The sequence below is a fragment of the Diabrotica virgifera genome, chromosome 1 (genome assembly GCF_917563875.1).
Source record: "Diabrotica virgifera virgifera chromosome 1, PGI_DIABVI_V3a".
NCBI classification, from domain to species: Eukaryota; Metazoa; Arthropoda; class Insecta; order Coleoptera; family Chrysomelidae; genus Diabrotica; species Diabrotica virgifera.
In genome coordinates, this window is record NC_065443.1 from 293,764,494 (window position 1) to 293,781,749 (window position 17,256).

A 17,256-nucleotide genomic window follows, 5' to 3' on the forward strand; every position below is an offset into this window, starting at 1 on the left:
AATATTTACAAAATATTTTTATTATTTATTGTTAAATTTTGCCGCTTTCTAAAAAGTGCCGCCCGGGGCGGGCCAACCCTGCCGCCCTCACTACGCTACGCCACTGTTTTATGGCATCTTCTGTAAAACTTCAGCTTTCTACTCTATAGAGGACACCAAAGACGCAACATCTAAGAATTCTTTCACACACCTTTCAGTTGGTCTATTTATGGTATTTATTTTTGAAACACTATTGTATGATGCACTCTGTATAATATCTTTGTTTTATTTTCAGGTATAGAGGCAGGTATTACTATCACATTCAACAAACCTATTGGTGCGATACATGCTAGTTGCTTTAAAATCTTTATTACAGGAGAATTCTTATACAATTTGAATGTTTCGAAATATCTTTATATATTTTTATAACAAAAACTGCTTTTGCTTAAAAAAATACGTTATATTTATGTATGTTTCTTTTTCTTTGTAATCGACAAGTTGCTCATTTTACCCTGTACATTGATTGGCACGCTAAAACAAGTTTTTATTATAAACATATCCTATAAATTATGTTAAAATGCGATTTCTTGCTTACTGTGCTTCATTCTTTGCTCGGTGGTTTAAATAATATGAAGACTTGCTATTCAACTATTCAAAACAATTTGGCAGCAGTTTTTGTAGCCTAGCGTGCGACGAGAAGAATATTTTTGACTTCTTGAGTAATTGACGCCTTAAATAATATCTCCTAAAGATGGTAACATGTCAGATGTCACGTACTTATCAACGGCTCTTTGGCACTTCAGTAACATACAGCCTCATTTAAATCTACAGATGATGGTTGATAATTGGTTATCAACCAAATATCAATTAAATATCGGTTTTAAGACGCTTATTGTTTTTATATTTTTATATAGACATATGGAAAAAACGGTCTAACAATGAACGTCAAGAAGACAAAGTTTATGAGAATATCGAAAACTCAAAGAAATAAGGGGAATCTCTTCATAAACGGATCCAATATCTAACGAGTCAAACAATATGCATACCTTGGAACAATGATCAACCCACAGGAGATTTACTTACAGGAAATCAAAATCAGAATAGAAAAGGCTAGAGCAAATCTGAACAAAATCAGAAAATTGCACATGAGATTTGAAGTTGGAGCTAATAGTTAGGTTGGCTAGGTGCTACGTTTTCTCGACTTTGTTTTATGGAATGGAAGCTTGGACCTTGAATGCTGTATCAATGAAAAAACTAGAATCATTCCAGCTGTGGGTCTACAGAAGAATTCTGGAAATATCGTGGACAGTCACAAACAAAGAGGTTCTGAGAAAGATGAATAAAGAAATGGAAATCTTAAATACCATCAAAACAAGAAAATTGGAATATTTCGGACATATTACACGCGGAGAGAGAGATACAACATGCTCCAATTGATGATGCAGGGAAAGATTCAAGGAAAAAGAAGCATAGGGAGACGCAGAATATAGTAGATGCGCAACCTGAGGGTGGTACGGATGTACATCAAATGAACTTTTCAGAGCAGCCGTCTCTAAAATTCGAATAGCTATGATGATTGCCAACATCTGTCGTGGAGATGGCACTTAAAGAAGATGGAAAAAAAGGATGGTTCTTTATTAGCCCTTGAAATCTTCCAAAACTTTGATTCATTATTTGCCGTTTCTGGATTACAGACTATAGCCTAATTTACATCCAAAACTATGGTTGACAGATGTTGAAAGGGTTGATGGGTATCAGGTCGAAATTTTCAACTAATTGTAACCATAGACATATTAACCATAGACCAGGCTAGGTATATGCATCGGAGTGTAACGCCAATATCAAGTACAGTGGTCTAGTTATCTTTGTTTGTCGTACGAGTGTGAGCGTATCTACCAAGAGGTGGGAGTAATGGAACGACACAGACACAGAGTTACAGCGGCAGCGGCCATCATATACTAGAGACAGAAAGCTAAGCGCCGGTAGAGAGAGATAGATTCTGACTTGGCCTAATCTATGTATTATTATATCTATAATTGTAACCCCCAATTGGAAGAATGACCAACAATAGGGATTTTCATTCACAGTCATTTGTTTCGAGCTTCTGTCAGATGTCGTATAATATTCATATTATACACCGATTGTACAGCATGTGACAGAAGCTCGAAACAAATGACAATCGATGAAAAGCCCTATTATTGCCAAAGATGGCGGTAGGATTTCAGGTGATTATAAAATGTCAAGTAGCTGTCATTTGTCATGCGTCTGTCTGATGGCAGTCAATTGATCGACCGAAAATAAAGAAATTTAGTACTTATAGTGAGTTTTGGAACCAAACAGCGTATACTGAAACCACCGAGTTAGGAATAAGATTAGACTGAAGTTTGTAAAAGACAGAAGAATGATATTAAGTCAGAAACCTCAATAATAGAGTTGTCAATTAAAAAAACTTTAATCAATCAGCCGACTTGATACATATTCATTTTATAATAACAACTTAAAAATATTATGCATCTATTCATGTTTATTGAGTTTTCTGCTAATATTAGACTATTCAAGTACATAAATTAGCGAAAAAGTTGCTTTACATTTTGTGCATCTACACATTTTGTTTCCGTCACGTTTGTATCACTGAACTGAAAATGTGTAAACAGGAGAGAAAATATTTTATTTATTGTTATCACTGAAGGTTTCATTTATACAGGATGTTCAATTAAAGCAGAGAAAGTCGGTATCTTGGTTGTACTGAGAAGTTTTTGTTCTGTTATAGAAGTTATAGGTTGTGGTGTTATTGGAAATTTATTGGAGGGTTGAGTTCTGGAAGATTGAATTAAGAGCCTAGAACTGGTGAAAAAGGAGAACTTGTTAATATACTTATTTTTGTATAGTTCTTGTTCGTTTTTGTTCCGTTTGTTATCTTTTCTTTCTGTTAGATCAGTTTCTAGGAACACGGTGTTCAAGGATGTCTTTAGAAGTCTATAACTGAAGAAGTATTGCATGTTTTTAAGGAAACATTAGATAATGCATTAGTAACAACATTAGATATGCGGATAACACTGTCATCTTAGCTGAAAATATTGGAGATCTTCAGAGGCTGGTGACCAGAATAGCGGAGTTTGGACAAGAATAAGGTTTAATATTGAACGTCAAGAAGACAAATTTATGAGAATATCGAAAACTCAAATAAATAACGAGAATCTCTTCATAAACGGATTCTATGTCGAACGAGTCGACCAATATGCATATCTTGGAACAATGATCAACTCCACAGGTGATTACTTCCAGGAAATCAGAATAGAAAAGACTAGAGCAAATTTTAACAACACGAGAAAAGTGCTCTGCACAAGAGATTGGAAAGCTGGAGCTAAGAGTTAGGTTGGCTAGGTGCTACGTTTTCACCTAGCCAACCAATCATTCGAGCTGTGGGTGTACCTAAGAATTCTGAAAATATCGCGCACAACACATCACAAACAAAGAGGTTCTGAGAAAGATGAATAAAGAAACGGAGATCTTAAATACCATCAAAACAAGAAAATTAGAATATCTCGGACATACTACATGTGTAGAGAGGTACAACTTTCTCCAATTGATTATGCAGGGAAAGATTCAAGGAAAAGGAAGCATAGAGAGACCCAGAGTATCGTGGTTGCCTAACCTGAGAGAATGGTACGGATGTACGTCAAATGAACTTTTCAGAGCAGCCGTCTCTTAAGTCCGAATAGCTATGATGATTGCCGACCTCCGTCGCGGATATGGCACTTAAGGAATAAGACTATTATTTGAGGTCTACTCGAGATGTATGATGTTATCGTAGGCGTTTTGACGTCATCACAGGCGTTGTGACGTCATCAGAAAAGATGAACTGGGGGATAACAGAGTAGCTAGGTTAAAGGTTTTTTATCCGAAATTCAAGGGTGTACCATAATGAGGGTATTACTGTAAATAATTTTGCTAAATTTTCCTACATTCACCATATGAATAGCATGTTTACTATTGTATCACCTTGCGGTAGACTACAAGGCAACCCACGACTCTCTAAATAGAAGATAAATGTTCAGAGCAATGAAAGAGCTAGGAGTAACAAATCAGTTGGCAAGTTTACCAAAAGTATCTCTTGAAAAATTTGAATGTAACGAATCCAGGGAGACCCTCTCTCATGTATACTGTTCAATCTGGCTCTGGCAATTAAAGAAGCGGATATAAAAATGGGTGTAATAATGTACACCAACAAAACGAAGTACACGCAACCAAAAATCCTAAGGCCACTTGTTATAGAAAACGTTACAGACCTTTCAAAACATCTTCAAACATCCTGTACGCTTTATACCACTTAAATATCTTGCCTCTTTTTGTCCCGTATTTTGACTATAAGATCTCTTTAGACATTCCGTCATGTAACATGCGAGTTGCTACATCTACGCTGACCTTAAATACAGATATTATTATTAGGCCTGGATCCCGCGTACCAAAAAAAGTTGATTAATAGCAAGCTGAAAATTTGTTAATAGCTTAACTGTGTCTAGTCGGACAAACTTTGATACATGGGAACACGAACAGGGGAAGGTTTAATCGTGGAACGTGATTTTACTTGAGGAACTTGTCATCGTGACAAGTTTATGATTGTGAAAACTAGCAGGTTGTTTTTAAGTTCCAATAGTAAACTTTATATAATATATGAAAACATTTTTGTCCGACAAATATATTGGGCGTTTTAATAAGTCCGACACGTAGAACATTTTAATTGACAGTAATTATGTTGGCGATAAATAGCAGTCTGATTTTTGCATGAGAGTTTAACCCCTTCTTGCCGGATCGTCATTCGGCAAGTCGGCTCCTATATACGGATTCGAGCGTTTACCGAGCGGCTTCGCGCGGTCTGTTAAAATACAGTATCACACTACAACTAATTAAAGTTAATGTAATAATAACACTAATTTTAGAAATTAAACTATTTTTATTAAATTTATTATTCTACATAGTATGTGAGTTAAATTAAATTTTATCCATAAAATACCATTTTAAACAAAAATTATTAAAAAATATAAACAAGATAATTCGGATGGAATTCCCCAGGTTATTTTGTGCTTGATATCGTCCCAGTCTCCTAATCTGGGAAATTCCATCTGAATTATCTTGCAAGGGATAGTAAGGTAAGATGTAAACAGCAGCACAGTAACTTCACCTCTCACACAATCCCATCAGTCAAACATCCAAACAACCTTATCACCAATCAAATTAACTAAATCTAATCTCCTTCTGGACATCACCCACTCTTGGGCGTGGTTTACCCATTTTTAGATTTGAATAAGGTAATTCGGACGAAACAAAAATACCTGAAATATGATAAAGATGGTGGCACCGCCTTATGGCAAACGAAAACTCATGATGCACCCGTGTGCATCACCGTACTGAGCAGACAGTCAAGCATAATGCACACGGGTGCATCACTGTACCGAAGGGGTTAATGAAAGGATAACAAATCAATTGGAAGTTCTGTCTGACAAAATACATGGGACGTTTTCGTAATCTGACGTTCTAAATTTTTAAACTGTTCCACAATTAAAACTTCCCCTGTTCCAGTGTTTTTGTACATCAAAGTTTGTCTAACTAGACACCGTTAAGCTATTAACAAATTTTCAGCTTGCTATTAATCAACTTTTTTTTGGTACGCGAGATCCAGGCTTATATTGACGAATTTTGGTAGTACAAACTCCTTTGGTTGTCTTATCATTGCGATACTTCAAGTCATACTACTTGGATGCAACAATTGCAAACATCTTCAACTGTGAACTGAAATCGCTGTGCTGACATTTTGATTTTAAGAGTTTGATCTATTTTTTCTTATGATACCGTGTTCGATACACTCCTGAATCACCTGTTGTCAGGATTTTTCTAGTCGTCGATGACCTGATTTTTTTACAGTTTCATAGAAGAAGGATATAACAGTAACATTTTTCTTGTCTACAAATTCATCCTATTTCACTTGTTTTCAGACTATAATTTCATGAAGACTTTTGATTTTATGAACGAGGGAATGTTTTTAACGGACCTTATCAAACGAAATTATAATTTCTCTATTCTCCGCTATAATATTGTATTTTTGTCAGTAATAAGTACAATAAATGAACGAATGTTTTTGTAGGAAATAAATGGGAATGGTATGAAGATTATAGTTATTTGATCTACGTGTTAACTAACTAACTGCCCTAGAATAAGAAAATATGTTCAGTTTTTGGAGAGAGTTAAATGTTTTCTTGAACATGCCGAAGAACCAAAAGGGGTTTTTGCAATCAAAATACAGAATTATTGTAGAATAAATTATTCAACAAATACATAAACTTTACCTTGATCAGATTAGTTTTTGGTTTTTTATTATTTTTATTTTTTTTGTCATTTCTTCTCAACACTATCACAATTACCTATTGTATAGTACATGTCATATAGTCAAATCAGAAAAGATGTGCAATGCTCATGTTCAAATGACTTTAATTTCCTCTCTCCAAAGAATGGCACGAAGGAAAGAAAATTTATACAGTCGAACCCGCTTATTAGAGTACCGCTTATAGGAATATCCCGGTTTAAGGAATAGAATTTTGAGATCCCGGAACATTTCCATTTACTCCTTAATAAATTTAACCGTTTATAGTGATACGTTTTAGTAAAATAATCCCGCTTTATCTAATAATCCTAAGTTACCATAAACTTTTTAGGTACAATTTCCCACAAATTTCTATGTTTTCTGGTTTTATAGGACCTGTCGATAATATTTTATTTCTTACTTTATTATGGGTACCAATTCTACCTTCCGCCAAACATTTACCGATCGTAAAGTAGGTACCTAATTTTTCAATTGTGTAAACATTCTTATTGCTCACTCACCGCCACGTCGTTGTCTGTTCAGATTTTTAACACTTGGAAGTCATAAATAACCCCTTGTAATATAATAACCGCTGAAATTTTCTGGAGGGTAAAACCAATGTCAATTTTTTATTTATTATAATTTTAGAGCAACAAGTGACTAATATCGTTGATTGAGGTATTGGACCCATATTAATATTTCAATCAACGCTAATATCTTATGTAACAAAACAAATAGTCTCAGATTACCGATTATTTTTCCAGAAAAAAAGTAAGTCTGTTGGATATATGTTAATAAGAAAATATATATGTATACGTATATCTACATATTGCATACATTTCATACTTATTTGTGTAGGTATGCATGCACAGATAATGTAGTTTGGTGTTTTAATAAAATAAGTAGTAGTTACACTAGGTACTGTATTATTGACATAAAAAGAAATAGAACCATATACATAATATATGTACATAACGTATGTATGTACATGTAAATACATACTATGTACATGTACATACAGTATGTACCTCTACAAAGTGTGTTGTACTATTACGACGTATATTCGGTACATATATTTCTGCTAGCCACCACTGATCGGTTATTAGAATATCCCGGTTATAGGAATATTTTTGCTTGGCACGAAGTCTATTCTAATAAGCGGGTTCGACTGTATAGCAAAGCCCTACATTAACCAGAATAATACTGAAGATAGAGCAAAAAAGCCATTTTGCTATAATTTTATTATATCTAGATAATTTATTTTAGCTGTTATTTCATTTAAGTTTATGTTGTACACAGATATTATTTGATTTACAGTATTTACAGTCTTGGCAATATTCTAAAACTTTGAATGTTTTATTTTTAACATATTATATTATTTGATGTACAGTACATATTTTTTTCTGTTGGAGTTTATTTCCCCAGAACTTATACATTAGACATCGAGGCAACACTGTAGTGCTGTAAATTGTGTGTAAGGATGTGATGTTAAGACAGCCGGTTTTTGGCCAAATAAGGATCGACTGGTGGTTATAATTGAGTGATATTTGGTATCTTTTGAGTTTCCTATTTAAATATTACACAAAACGGGTAAATAATCTCTTTACTATTTCGATTTTACTACTATGTGCGGTATTCTCAGTGTTGCCAAATTGTTTCGACTCTTCAAAAGGAGCTATGCTGGACAGAAGAGTTTAAGTACTGTATATAGTAATTTTTCAGTGAGTTGTAAGTCACGCTGTTTCAGATGTACATAGTATTAAATATTAAAAATCTATCAGAAATATAAAGTTAATGGAATTTGAATATATATAGTGAAAAAAAAACAAGTTATGGGAGAAATTTCGAAAGAATATTAAGTGCAAAGTACTTGTGAAATAAAAAAAAAATAGTATGTAACACTTTGCCTTTTGAATAATAGTCTTTTAGATGTGGCAGATAACCATAGCTAGGGGCACTATTTTCTGGGTTGTATTATTAACCGCGGAAAATAGAGATTTCAACAGTAGAAAGGGAAACAAGTTTGGTGCCAATATCGCCAATATTTGGCACCAAAACATTGAATCTTACGGTCAGAGTAGTATTTGTTTCATTTTAACTTGGGGGTTCTTTCAATCTTCAATTAATGTTTTCTTAAAAAAACCTAGATATTTTGACTTTGACACATGACGTCTGTTATTTGACAGATGCCGTCCATTATTTGACAGATGACGTTTAAAATACACTTTTTGGCTTTGTCCTTATAAACATAGGCCACATTGACTTGGCAACTCAGTGAAAATACTATATTTTATTGCCTCAGCATTTCAAATTTGAGATACTGACGGAAATTTAAATTTTGTTATTTATTTTCGCAGTGCAGGTCAAGGAAAGCTGGTTTCTTTTTAAACTAGAAACCAATAACCAAAGTTTTGATTAAAATTGCCGAGAAATGCATACTATTTCAATAAAATGATTTATATGTTTTTTAGCATATTTTGACATTAGATCTGAAAGCTAGAAGGTTAATACAGTTTTTAGTTTGCTTATTTATGTAGTATTATTCCCATAAATGATATAGCAAAGATTTCGCACCATATTCTGATCTATGGTGAAGGAAAGATATCTTTTTTCATGAATACATCACAGCTTTTTTCCTTAGCGATGCTCTCCTCCGTGAATGTTGCTAAGATAGTCGCCCACAATGATATTAAGTAATTTTCTACTAGCACATGAATTCAGCTTTCCTTGTCGTGACGTATATGGAAGATTCTATAGTTTCAAAAACATGTATTTTCTGTTCAAATATTTTAAACATTTCTTAATATACGTTGATGTTGTTCATGATATAAAACGTATATACCTCGTACCTCGTATAAAACGTATATATAAATAACCTCGTACTTCAATCTTTTTATCTGTAGTGTAAAATACATGCATTTGATCTGTTTGAATTGACCTAGTGGGCCTAATAAATTCAAAAATTGACTTATTTAAGAATGTCTGAATATTTTTGTAGATTTTATATTCTCTAGATTTCATGATGTCTGACCTAAACTTACGTGCATAGAAATCGGTCCACTTAAAAATTTGGTCATTTCTGATGTCTGATATTTCCTAAACCTGTTGGCCGATTTAAGTGATTTTTTGAACATGTTATAGCCTGATTTTTTAGCAATACCGCCGTAATAAGACTGTTGCTAAACAGGTAAATTTTCATTGTATCCCGGGTGTACCAATCAAACTGTGTTTTTTTCTCAAAGTTCGCGCATCACCCTGTGGAATATTCTAGCATTTATAAAACACTGAAATTAAAACCATACATAGCCTCAGATTTTATTAACATTCTGTTTTTTGATTCATTCGTTTATTATTTTAACTATTTAATGGGAAATAAGCCACAATATTATTAAAAAATGATTTTTATTAACGTTTCGACGCCCAAATCGGGTGCCGTTGTCAAAATACAAAATACTACTAACATAAACAAAAATGTTGTTGCTTAGTAAAAAAAATTCTTCTAATAATTTATTTAATTTGACTCATTTATATCGGCAATTCAGATACATATGATACATTTTAAAGTAGAAGACTTTAAAATGATGTTACCAATATTTATGAGTTGCGTTCCTGGGACGACTTTACTGAAAGATAGTTCATTCGATTACTTGAAATCAACCCCAACTCAAGAATATCTTTTATTTTTTTAATAATATTGTGGCTTATTTCCCATTAAATAGTTAAAATTGTAAAAATGCCACAAGAAAATAGCTTCAGAACATCATTCGTTTATGTTGGATAATAAAAAAGTTAGCTACTTTAACAACTAGACATGCTCTTCAACAATACACGGTGTTTTTAAATAAGTGCGACAAACTTTAAGGGGTAATTCTACATGAAAAAATAATGCAGTTGGCTTTATAAACGTATGTCCGCAAATATTTCGTTCCGAGATCCGGGATGTTGAATTGTTCCTTACAAACTGACGATTTATTTATTGCTTTAAAACTAGTTGAGATATGCAAATGAAATTTGGTAGGTTTTAAGAGATAGTTATTGCGGATTTTTTGACATAAAATTAAGAATTTTATATTTACCATTAGCGTGCATACGGGTAATATGATCGGTTATATTACATGTATGCGCGCTAATGGTGAATATTAAATTCTTAGTTGCATGTCAAAAAATGTGCAATAACTACGTCTTAAAACCCACCAAATTTCATTGGCATATCTCAATCGGTTTTAAAGCAATAAAATAAATCGTCAGTTTGTAAGAAAAAATTCAGCATCCCGTATCTCGGAAACGAAACATTTGCGGACATACGTTTATAAAGCCAACTGTCATTAGTTTTTCATGCATAATTATCCCTTAAAGTTTGTCGCACTTATTTAGAAACACCGTGTATTGATGAAGAACATGTCTAGTTGTTAAATTTATTATCCAACATAAACGAATGAATAAAAAAAAACAGAATGTCAAGAAACCCTGAGGCTATAGTTGGGTTTTAATTTCAGTATTTTATAAATGCTAGAATATTCTTCAGGGTGATGCGAACTTTGAGAAAAAAACACAGTTTGATTGGTACACCCGGTATTCAATGAAAATTTACCTGTTAAGCAGCAATATTATTACAGTGGTATTTTTAAAGAATCATACTATAACATGTTTAAAAAATCACTTAAATCGGCCAACAGGTTTAGGAAATATGAGACATCAAAGTGGCCAAATTTTTAGTGAGCCGATTTCTATGCACGTAAGTTTATTTCATCAATTACATTAAAATTTATTAAACTTTCCTACATCCCAAGAAATATACAAAGTAAAAAATTATTTTTTATCACGGAACCAACCAAATCAAGCTCAAAAAGAAGTATACAATCAGTCAAAACTGCCTACTTTTGTCATTGTACCTATTTAGAGTAAAGAGACAACCTCATTCAGTCGCAGTATAATTGTTTCGTATTTTTTTAAAGCCATAAAAAGGCCGTACAAAGATTTTATGACCTGTTCTCTGTTCGATCTTATTTCTAGATCAGGATTTAGGCTGCTGTCGATCCAACATCCCAGGTACTTAAGTCTATTGACCTGTTCTAAAATGTGCCCATTTATTGTGCAAGGTTGTGGTACGTTTTGGTTTTTTTTAATTTTTCTTTTCATACCAAATTGCTCACATATCTGAGACCTATGTCTTAAATAGTGCTCTTTTTTCTTCTATACATAGCTTTCTCCCTGTTCTACAGTATTTGTCCGTATTCAATAATTTAAAAAGATATTCAAAAAAATGCTTATTTTGTGTTTCTTAGGTCCCAACTGTAATGTTTTTAAATATTATTTTAGTTTTGTACATAGAAAATATGCAGATACTGGTATAGTTGAAATTTTGCAGTTTATTGATTTTTATCTACTAATACGGTTTGTATATAGTATTAAATTTTTTAGACTATTAAGGTTTTTGTATTATAAAAGGGATACCGAAATGATGATATAGTGGAACTAATTGTAAAGTGATAGCTATTTTCACTTACATTGAAAAAATGAAATAAAATTTTCAATAGTCAGTTGTTGCATAATTTTTCTATCCTAAGATCCTACGTCCTACACCATATCCTCGTTAATCCCTAGTGTGCCAATATGAGTACCGAACATCATAGATGTAGCGCCAACTGTCAATAAAAATATACAGCAATAATCATAGAACTCAACAGTCACAATAAAACAAGAATAAAAAACGGAACCTGGACTGACTGAAGAAATAAGCGTGTCGGCAGTAATCAGGCAGGAGAATAGCTTCAGTCCGAACCTCTTACATAATCACGGACAATATAAAGTCGGCTTTACATTTATGAGTACTAGGATCCGAATTACTCTACTCAAGAGTGCATCTCGGAGGTATAAACCATAGATATAATAACACGTAGATTAGGCAATGTACGAAAAATACCGTAAGTGTGATGCCACATTATGCGTTTTGACCGCATGCGTTTCTACCGCATCCAGTCAAAACGCATAGTGTGACTGGTCGGTCCGGTTACGTTGGAAACGGAGGCGTTTTGAGACATCGTTACGTGTTTACAAACTGCACCAGACTAAACGCATAGTGTGACAGGTCGGTCCGGTTACGTTGGAAACGGATATGTTTCCACCGCATCCGGTCAAAACGCATAATGTGACATCGCACTAACGCGGAGCAGTTCGGGTCGGTGGTCTATCTATCTCTCTCTACCGGTGCTTAGCTTTCTCTCTCTAGCATATGATGGCCGCTGTGTCTGTGTTGTTCCATTACTCCCACTTCTTGGTAGATACGCTCGCACTCGTACCACAGACAAAGATAGCTACACCACTGTACTTGATATTGCCGTTACACCTCGATGAGTTGAGCGGCCTATAACTAGCCAGATCTATTGTTAATATATCTATGGTATAAACGCCTTATCGGAACGTCTTGTCACTGTCACTTGGATAGGAGTACGGATCGAAATAGGGCTTTTCATTCACAGTCATTTGTTTCGAGCTTCTGTCAGATGTCGTATAATTTGTGTATATTAATATTATACACAGATTATACAACATATGACAGGAGCTCGAAACAAATGACAATCGATGAAAAGCCCTATTGAACGCAAACCGAGTAGCAGTACGAGAGCGCGTGTAATTTACAAATAGAAAATGGCGGAACTTAGATTTTTTGAGAACAGATGGGACAGTTTGTTGATTTTTACCAATTATTTGAATGTTTGTGGAATGTAAACTCAAGGAATGTCGCGATATCAACAAAAGAAATAATGCATATGAAACTATTGCAAATATAACGAATATTTCCACATATATTGAAAAATAAAAAAAAACGCTCCTATACATACAATGTAAACGTTCGCAGTTGTACTCATAACTCTGACCCGAGTACTCGTAAATGTAAAACCGGCTTAAACAGTAAATGTAAATGAAACCAACATTGGATGTAAAATGGGAAAAGGAGTGTATCCTTTGCTATACGGATGATGCAATAATTATGACAGAAAATGAAGATGATCTAAAGCGCCTACTTTATAGGTTCAATATAATAGCACACAAGTTAAAAATATGTCAATATCGGACAAAAAGACCCAGTCAATAATTAAATGCTATGTTCGAACAACGTTGTAACCGCCAATAGTTTCATATGTGGGTATTCCACGGAACAATGTTCTATTTGCGCAAAATAATGTACTGTCGACTGGGAAATATTACGAGACTTTATGATTAACTATTTATAAGGGAAATAAGCCACAATTAAATTGAAAAAATAATTTTTTTTGTAAATTTAATAATTTACGAGACTTTACTTTATGCACTGGACAATTCGACGCAAATCTCAGGATCGAATTGTTCTGTAATGCCCCTTTGTCCGCTTCTTCCCGATCGACGACGGTAAATAAATGTTTGAGTGTGGAGTAAAAATATGGTTTTATTGACAGCTACGTATAATTACATTAACGATGTTGTTCAGGTAACTTTCTATGATAGACTGCCCTTAATGACAGCTATTGATAATAATTACATTCGGCGTAACTTTTAACAACGACTTACGCACTTGTTAACGAGGTAACTATTTCAATTAGACTGCAACCCAAAATAGTCCTTTTGGTTAATTTATAATCTCATCAAAATATACAATTCATCAATAAGTTGCATGACAACCGAACTACGGACTTTGCATGTTGAAATATTGCAACTACAGTTTAAAGGAAGCTATTGCAAAACTTATAAAGTTCAATTGGAAAATATATTATTTGGCAATTTATTAAGTTTGCAGGTTGAATGGACTCTAATTATTGAAATATTACTCGATGTTTCCCAATGTTTCAATTATACACGGTGAAACTATAAAAGTTTAGGAAGTTAAGAAAAAATGTGAGATTACAAATTAAGGGATTAATTTGAGATTGAATATGCACCCTATTCTATCATATCACGCTCATAGACTCCTTTTTTCAAAATGATGAATTATAACGTGATTTTTTTTTCAATTTGTCGACAAAATCTGATTTGACCTTTACAACGTTTTCCAGCATAGCGTTAATTATAATAGCCAAGTGCCCCATAGACTATTGGGCCATAGATGCAAACTAATCATTAACGAACACATAATAGAACAAGTCACAAATTTCTAGTATCTCTATGAATATATATTTCAAATGATAGATGTACTAGAGGAAGTAAAAAGACAAGTGGGCAAGGCATCCAGAATATCGGGATAATTGAGGAATATTATATGGAAGAACCTAGAGGTCCATTCAGATTTAAAAGGAACATAGCGAATTCATACAGTGCCTCGAACCTACATTTGAAATAGCGGACCAGTTAAAAGTATATTCCTAAATAGTAGTAGTATAAATGTTTATTAGCACTTAGCAATAAACATTTTGCCTACAAAGGTGTAAACCCTTCTGAGAAAATATTATGGTGAATAGCTGCATATGTATACAGTACCGCCAAAAACAATCTTTACAAAGTGAATAAAACGCAAAAGTCAGAAGAATTAATGTTTTAATTCTACAAATTAATACTTTGCCATATCAATTTACTAGTTCAGTTGGGAATAAGCCACAAATTTGGCTTATTCCGAAATAAAATAGAAAATTGATATGACAAATTCAATTCTTATTATTAAGTATTAATTTGTAAAATGAAAATAATGATTCTTATGATTTATCCGTTTTATTCACTTGGCAAAAATTTTCTTGTCGGCATTATAACATAATGGGACTTATACACCGCATCCCTCGGTAGACCGCATACTATAGTAGCACCCCGCATACTATAGTAGCACCCATTTGTTTTTTCTTAAATGAGTTTTAATATTATGTTTCATATTTTTTTAAAGAAGATAATGGTTATTTATTATTTCGTATTGTTTTTATTTTTTTTATGAAAATAAATTATTATTACGATAATATTACTAGAATAGATTACTATAATACATAATTGACTGGCATTTTTAGTTGAAGAAATCATTTACAACAAAAAACGATAATTTTGGCAACATTGTACCATTCGACTTTCAGTGACTTTTGTGTTGAAATAGTTCAGAATCCAGTAGCCCGCTTGAGTATTTGATTTTTATACCTAATATATTTCTTTGACAACATTTTGTTGTCCAACTGCATAGAGCGGAATTGAGATGAATAAATTGTATGTTCTCTTTAAAATGAATTTATCTGCATATATGACCGTAGAGAGAAAATCCGAATATATAAAACATGTTATCATAAACATCATGTCATCGGCGTTTATGCTTCTCTTGACTCCGTCCTTGAAGAACTCCAGTGCCTATTTAAATGGAAATTCGGAATAAAGGTTAAATAGCCGGGGTGACAAAATACATCCTTGTCTAACTCCCCTCCTCATTTCTACTTTTGCGGACGTGGGACCTTCAATCTTAATTCTGGTCTTTTGGTTCCAGTATAAGTTCTTAATTTCTTAATTACTAAAGATAGTTTCGGGAAATAAAAAGGCTAAGGTATATTATGAAAGTATAAACATATCTCATATAACAATTTTATTGTTTTTGTCTAAATTTTCAACAATAATTACAGCCGCGCTTTTTTCAGTCTTTTGTCCTATAAAAAAATAAATAAAAACAAACGCAAAACTACTAACACTTAAAAATAAATAAAAAGGAACTCCTACATGATACTGAGTCAATAATACTTGGAATATCTTTGTAATAATTAAAGCTAACATGGAATGGAAACATATGAAGAAATGAGTCGCGAATGTTCTGTAGGAACTGGAAAACATATCAGGAATCAGTGTAAGTGGAATGTTCCCTAATCCTAAAGTATGTACAACAATAAATAAAAACAAAACGAGAGTTGAAGAGTAACTCCAATACTTCTCGTTCACTTCAAAATAAACAATTAAAATTTTTGTTATTTGTAATAAAATAACGCTAAAAGTAGACAACAATAATACTGTTTTTTTGTTAAACCTTGGCATCAGAAATATACCAATGACATTGCTGATAAAAAACGTAATGGCATACGCTATAGCGAAATACTTAGGGTACGAACAGTGTGATTCCCTGAGTAAAATTTGAGTGTATATTATCGTAGCAGGGGCACCACTAAATTGCTGACAAAATGTCAGCAAAGTGAATTTTATAAAATTTATACGCGCTTCTCTGTCTTTCATCAAAGGTAAAAAACCGTATTCTTGATTGTCTATCTTCAGGCTGTCACTTATTTTATTCACTTCGGTATTCAAATTTATGCCCGGTTTTAGTTTAGAAATTATATTTCTAGCTTGTTTTAGTTTATTTGCTTTAACTAGCTCCTTAGGAGTAGTTGGCAACAATAAAATTATACAGAAAACGACCAACGTGATCAACATACATGTTATTGACGTGTATCTGAAGTCAATAAAAGGTCCGAATGAGTATATCAATATAATTCCTAGAAAAATGTACAAATTAATTAGTTTGGTGAACATCTGTTTCAGATCTTCGTCGCAAATATTGCTGATGTACATCTTGACTTGGCCTGCACAGTATCCATTGCCTATTCCGACCAGAAGCCGACTTCCTAGTAGCCAAAAGATGTTTTGGGATTGCCACATCAGAGTCCATCCAGCTCCCATAATTAGAATACCTGTACATAAAAATACATTAATTATTAAAAGAAAATACTAGCATCCCAATTCTAAAATAAAGTTTTAATTAGTATTTGATTTAATCAGATTTCAACGTTACGGAAGTCTACAGTCTACATCTTGATTTGAAACAAGTGGATTACACAGTATGGTGCAAATGAAAGGAATAAATTCGTTATTTCGTAAACCGGCGACTTTAAGGAAAAATCCTGAAACAGGTCGATTTTTATTTTCAAATTATGATATTTTTCCATAAATGTCATACTAGTGACGCCATTCATACAGGCGTGATGAAGTAATAGATGATT

The 17,256-nt window shown here is 33.2% G+C and overlaps 2 protein-coding genes across 18 annotated transcripts in view; one reads left to right on the forward strand and one right to left on the reverse strand.

Annotated features, from left to right (window-relative positions):
* LOC114324222 (epsin-2) overlaps nucleotides 1–11,877 on the forward strand; it is a 128,726-nt gene extending 116,849 nt beyond the window's left edge. For 6 of the 7 annotated variants that reach the window (XM_050651855.1, XM_050651843.1, XM_050651865.1 and 3 more), the window contains one exon: nucleotides 275–11,877. The gene's annotated coding sequence lies outside the window, so the exon portion shown is untranslated. The remainder of the gene's footprint in view (nucleotides 1–274) is intronic. The other variant, XM_050651860.1, reaches the window with a different exon arrangement.
* Nucleotides 11,878–15,842: 3,965 nt separating this feature from the next.
* LOC114324226 (uncharacterized) overlaps nucleotides 15,843–17,256 on the reverse strand; it is a 117,774-nt gene continuing 116,360 nt past the window's right edge. For 8 of the 11 annotated variants that reach the window (XM_028272004.2, XM_028272006.2, XM_050651978.1 and 5 more), the window contains one exon: nucleotides 15,843–16,947. In XM_028272004.2, coding sequence (XP_028127805.2) covers nucleotides 15,845–16,947 — 1,103 coding nt within the window. In that variant the 3' untranslated portion in view covers nucleotides 15,843–15,844. The remainder of the gene's footprint in view (nucleotides 16,948–17,256) is intronic. The other 3 variants (XM_050651984.1, XM_028272009.2, XM_028272010.2) reach the window with 1 other exon arrangement.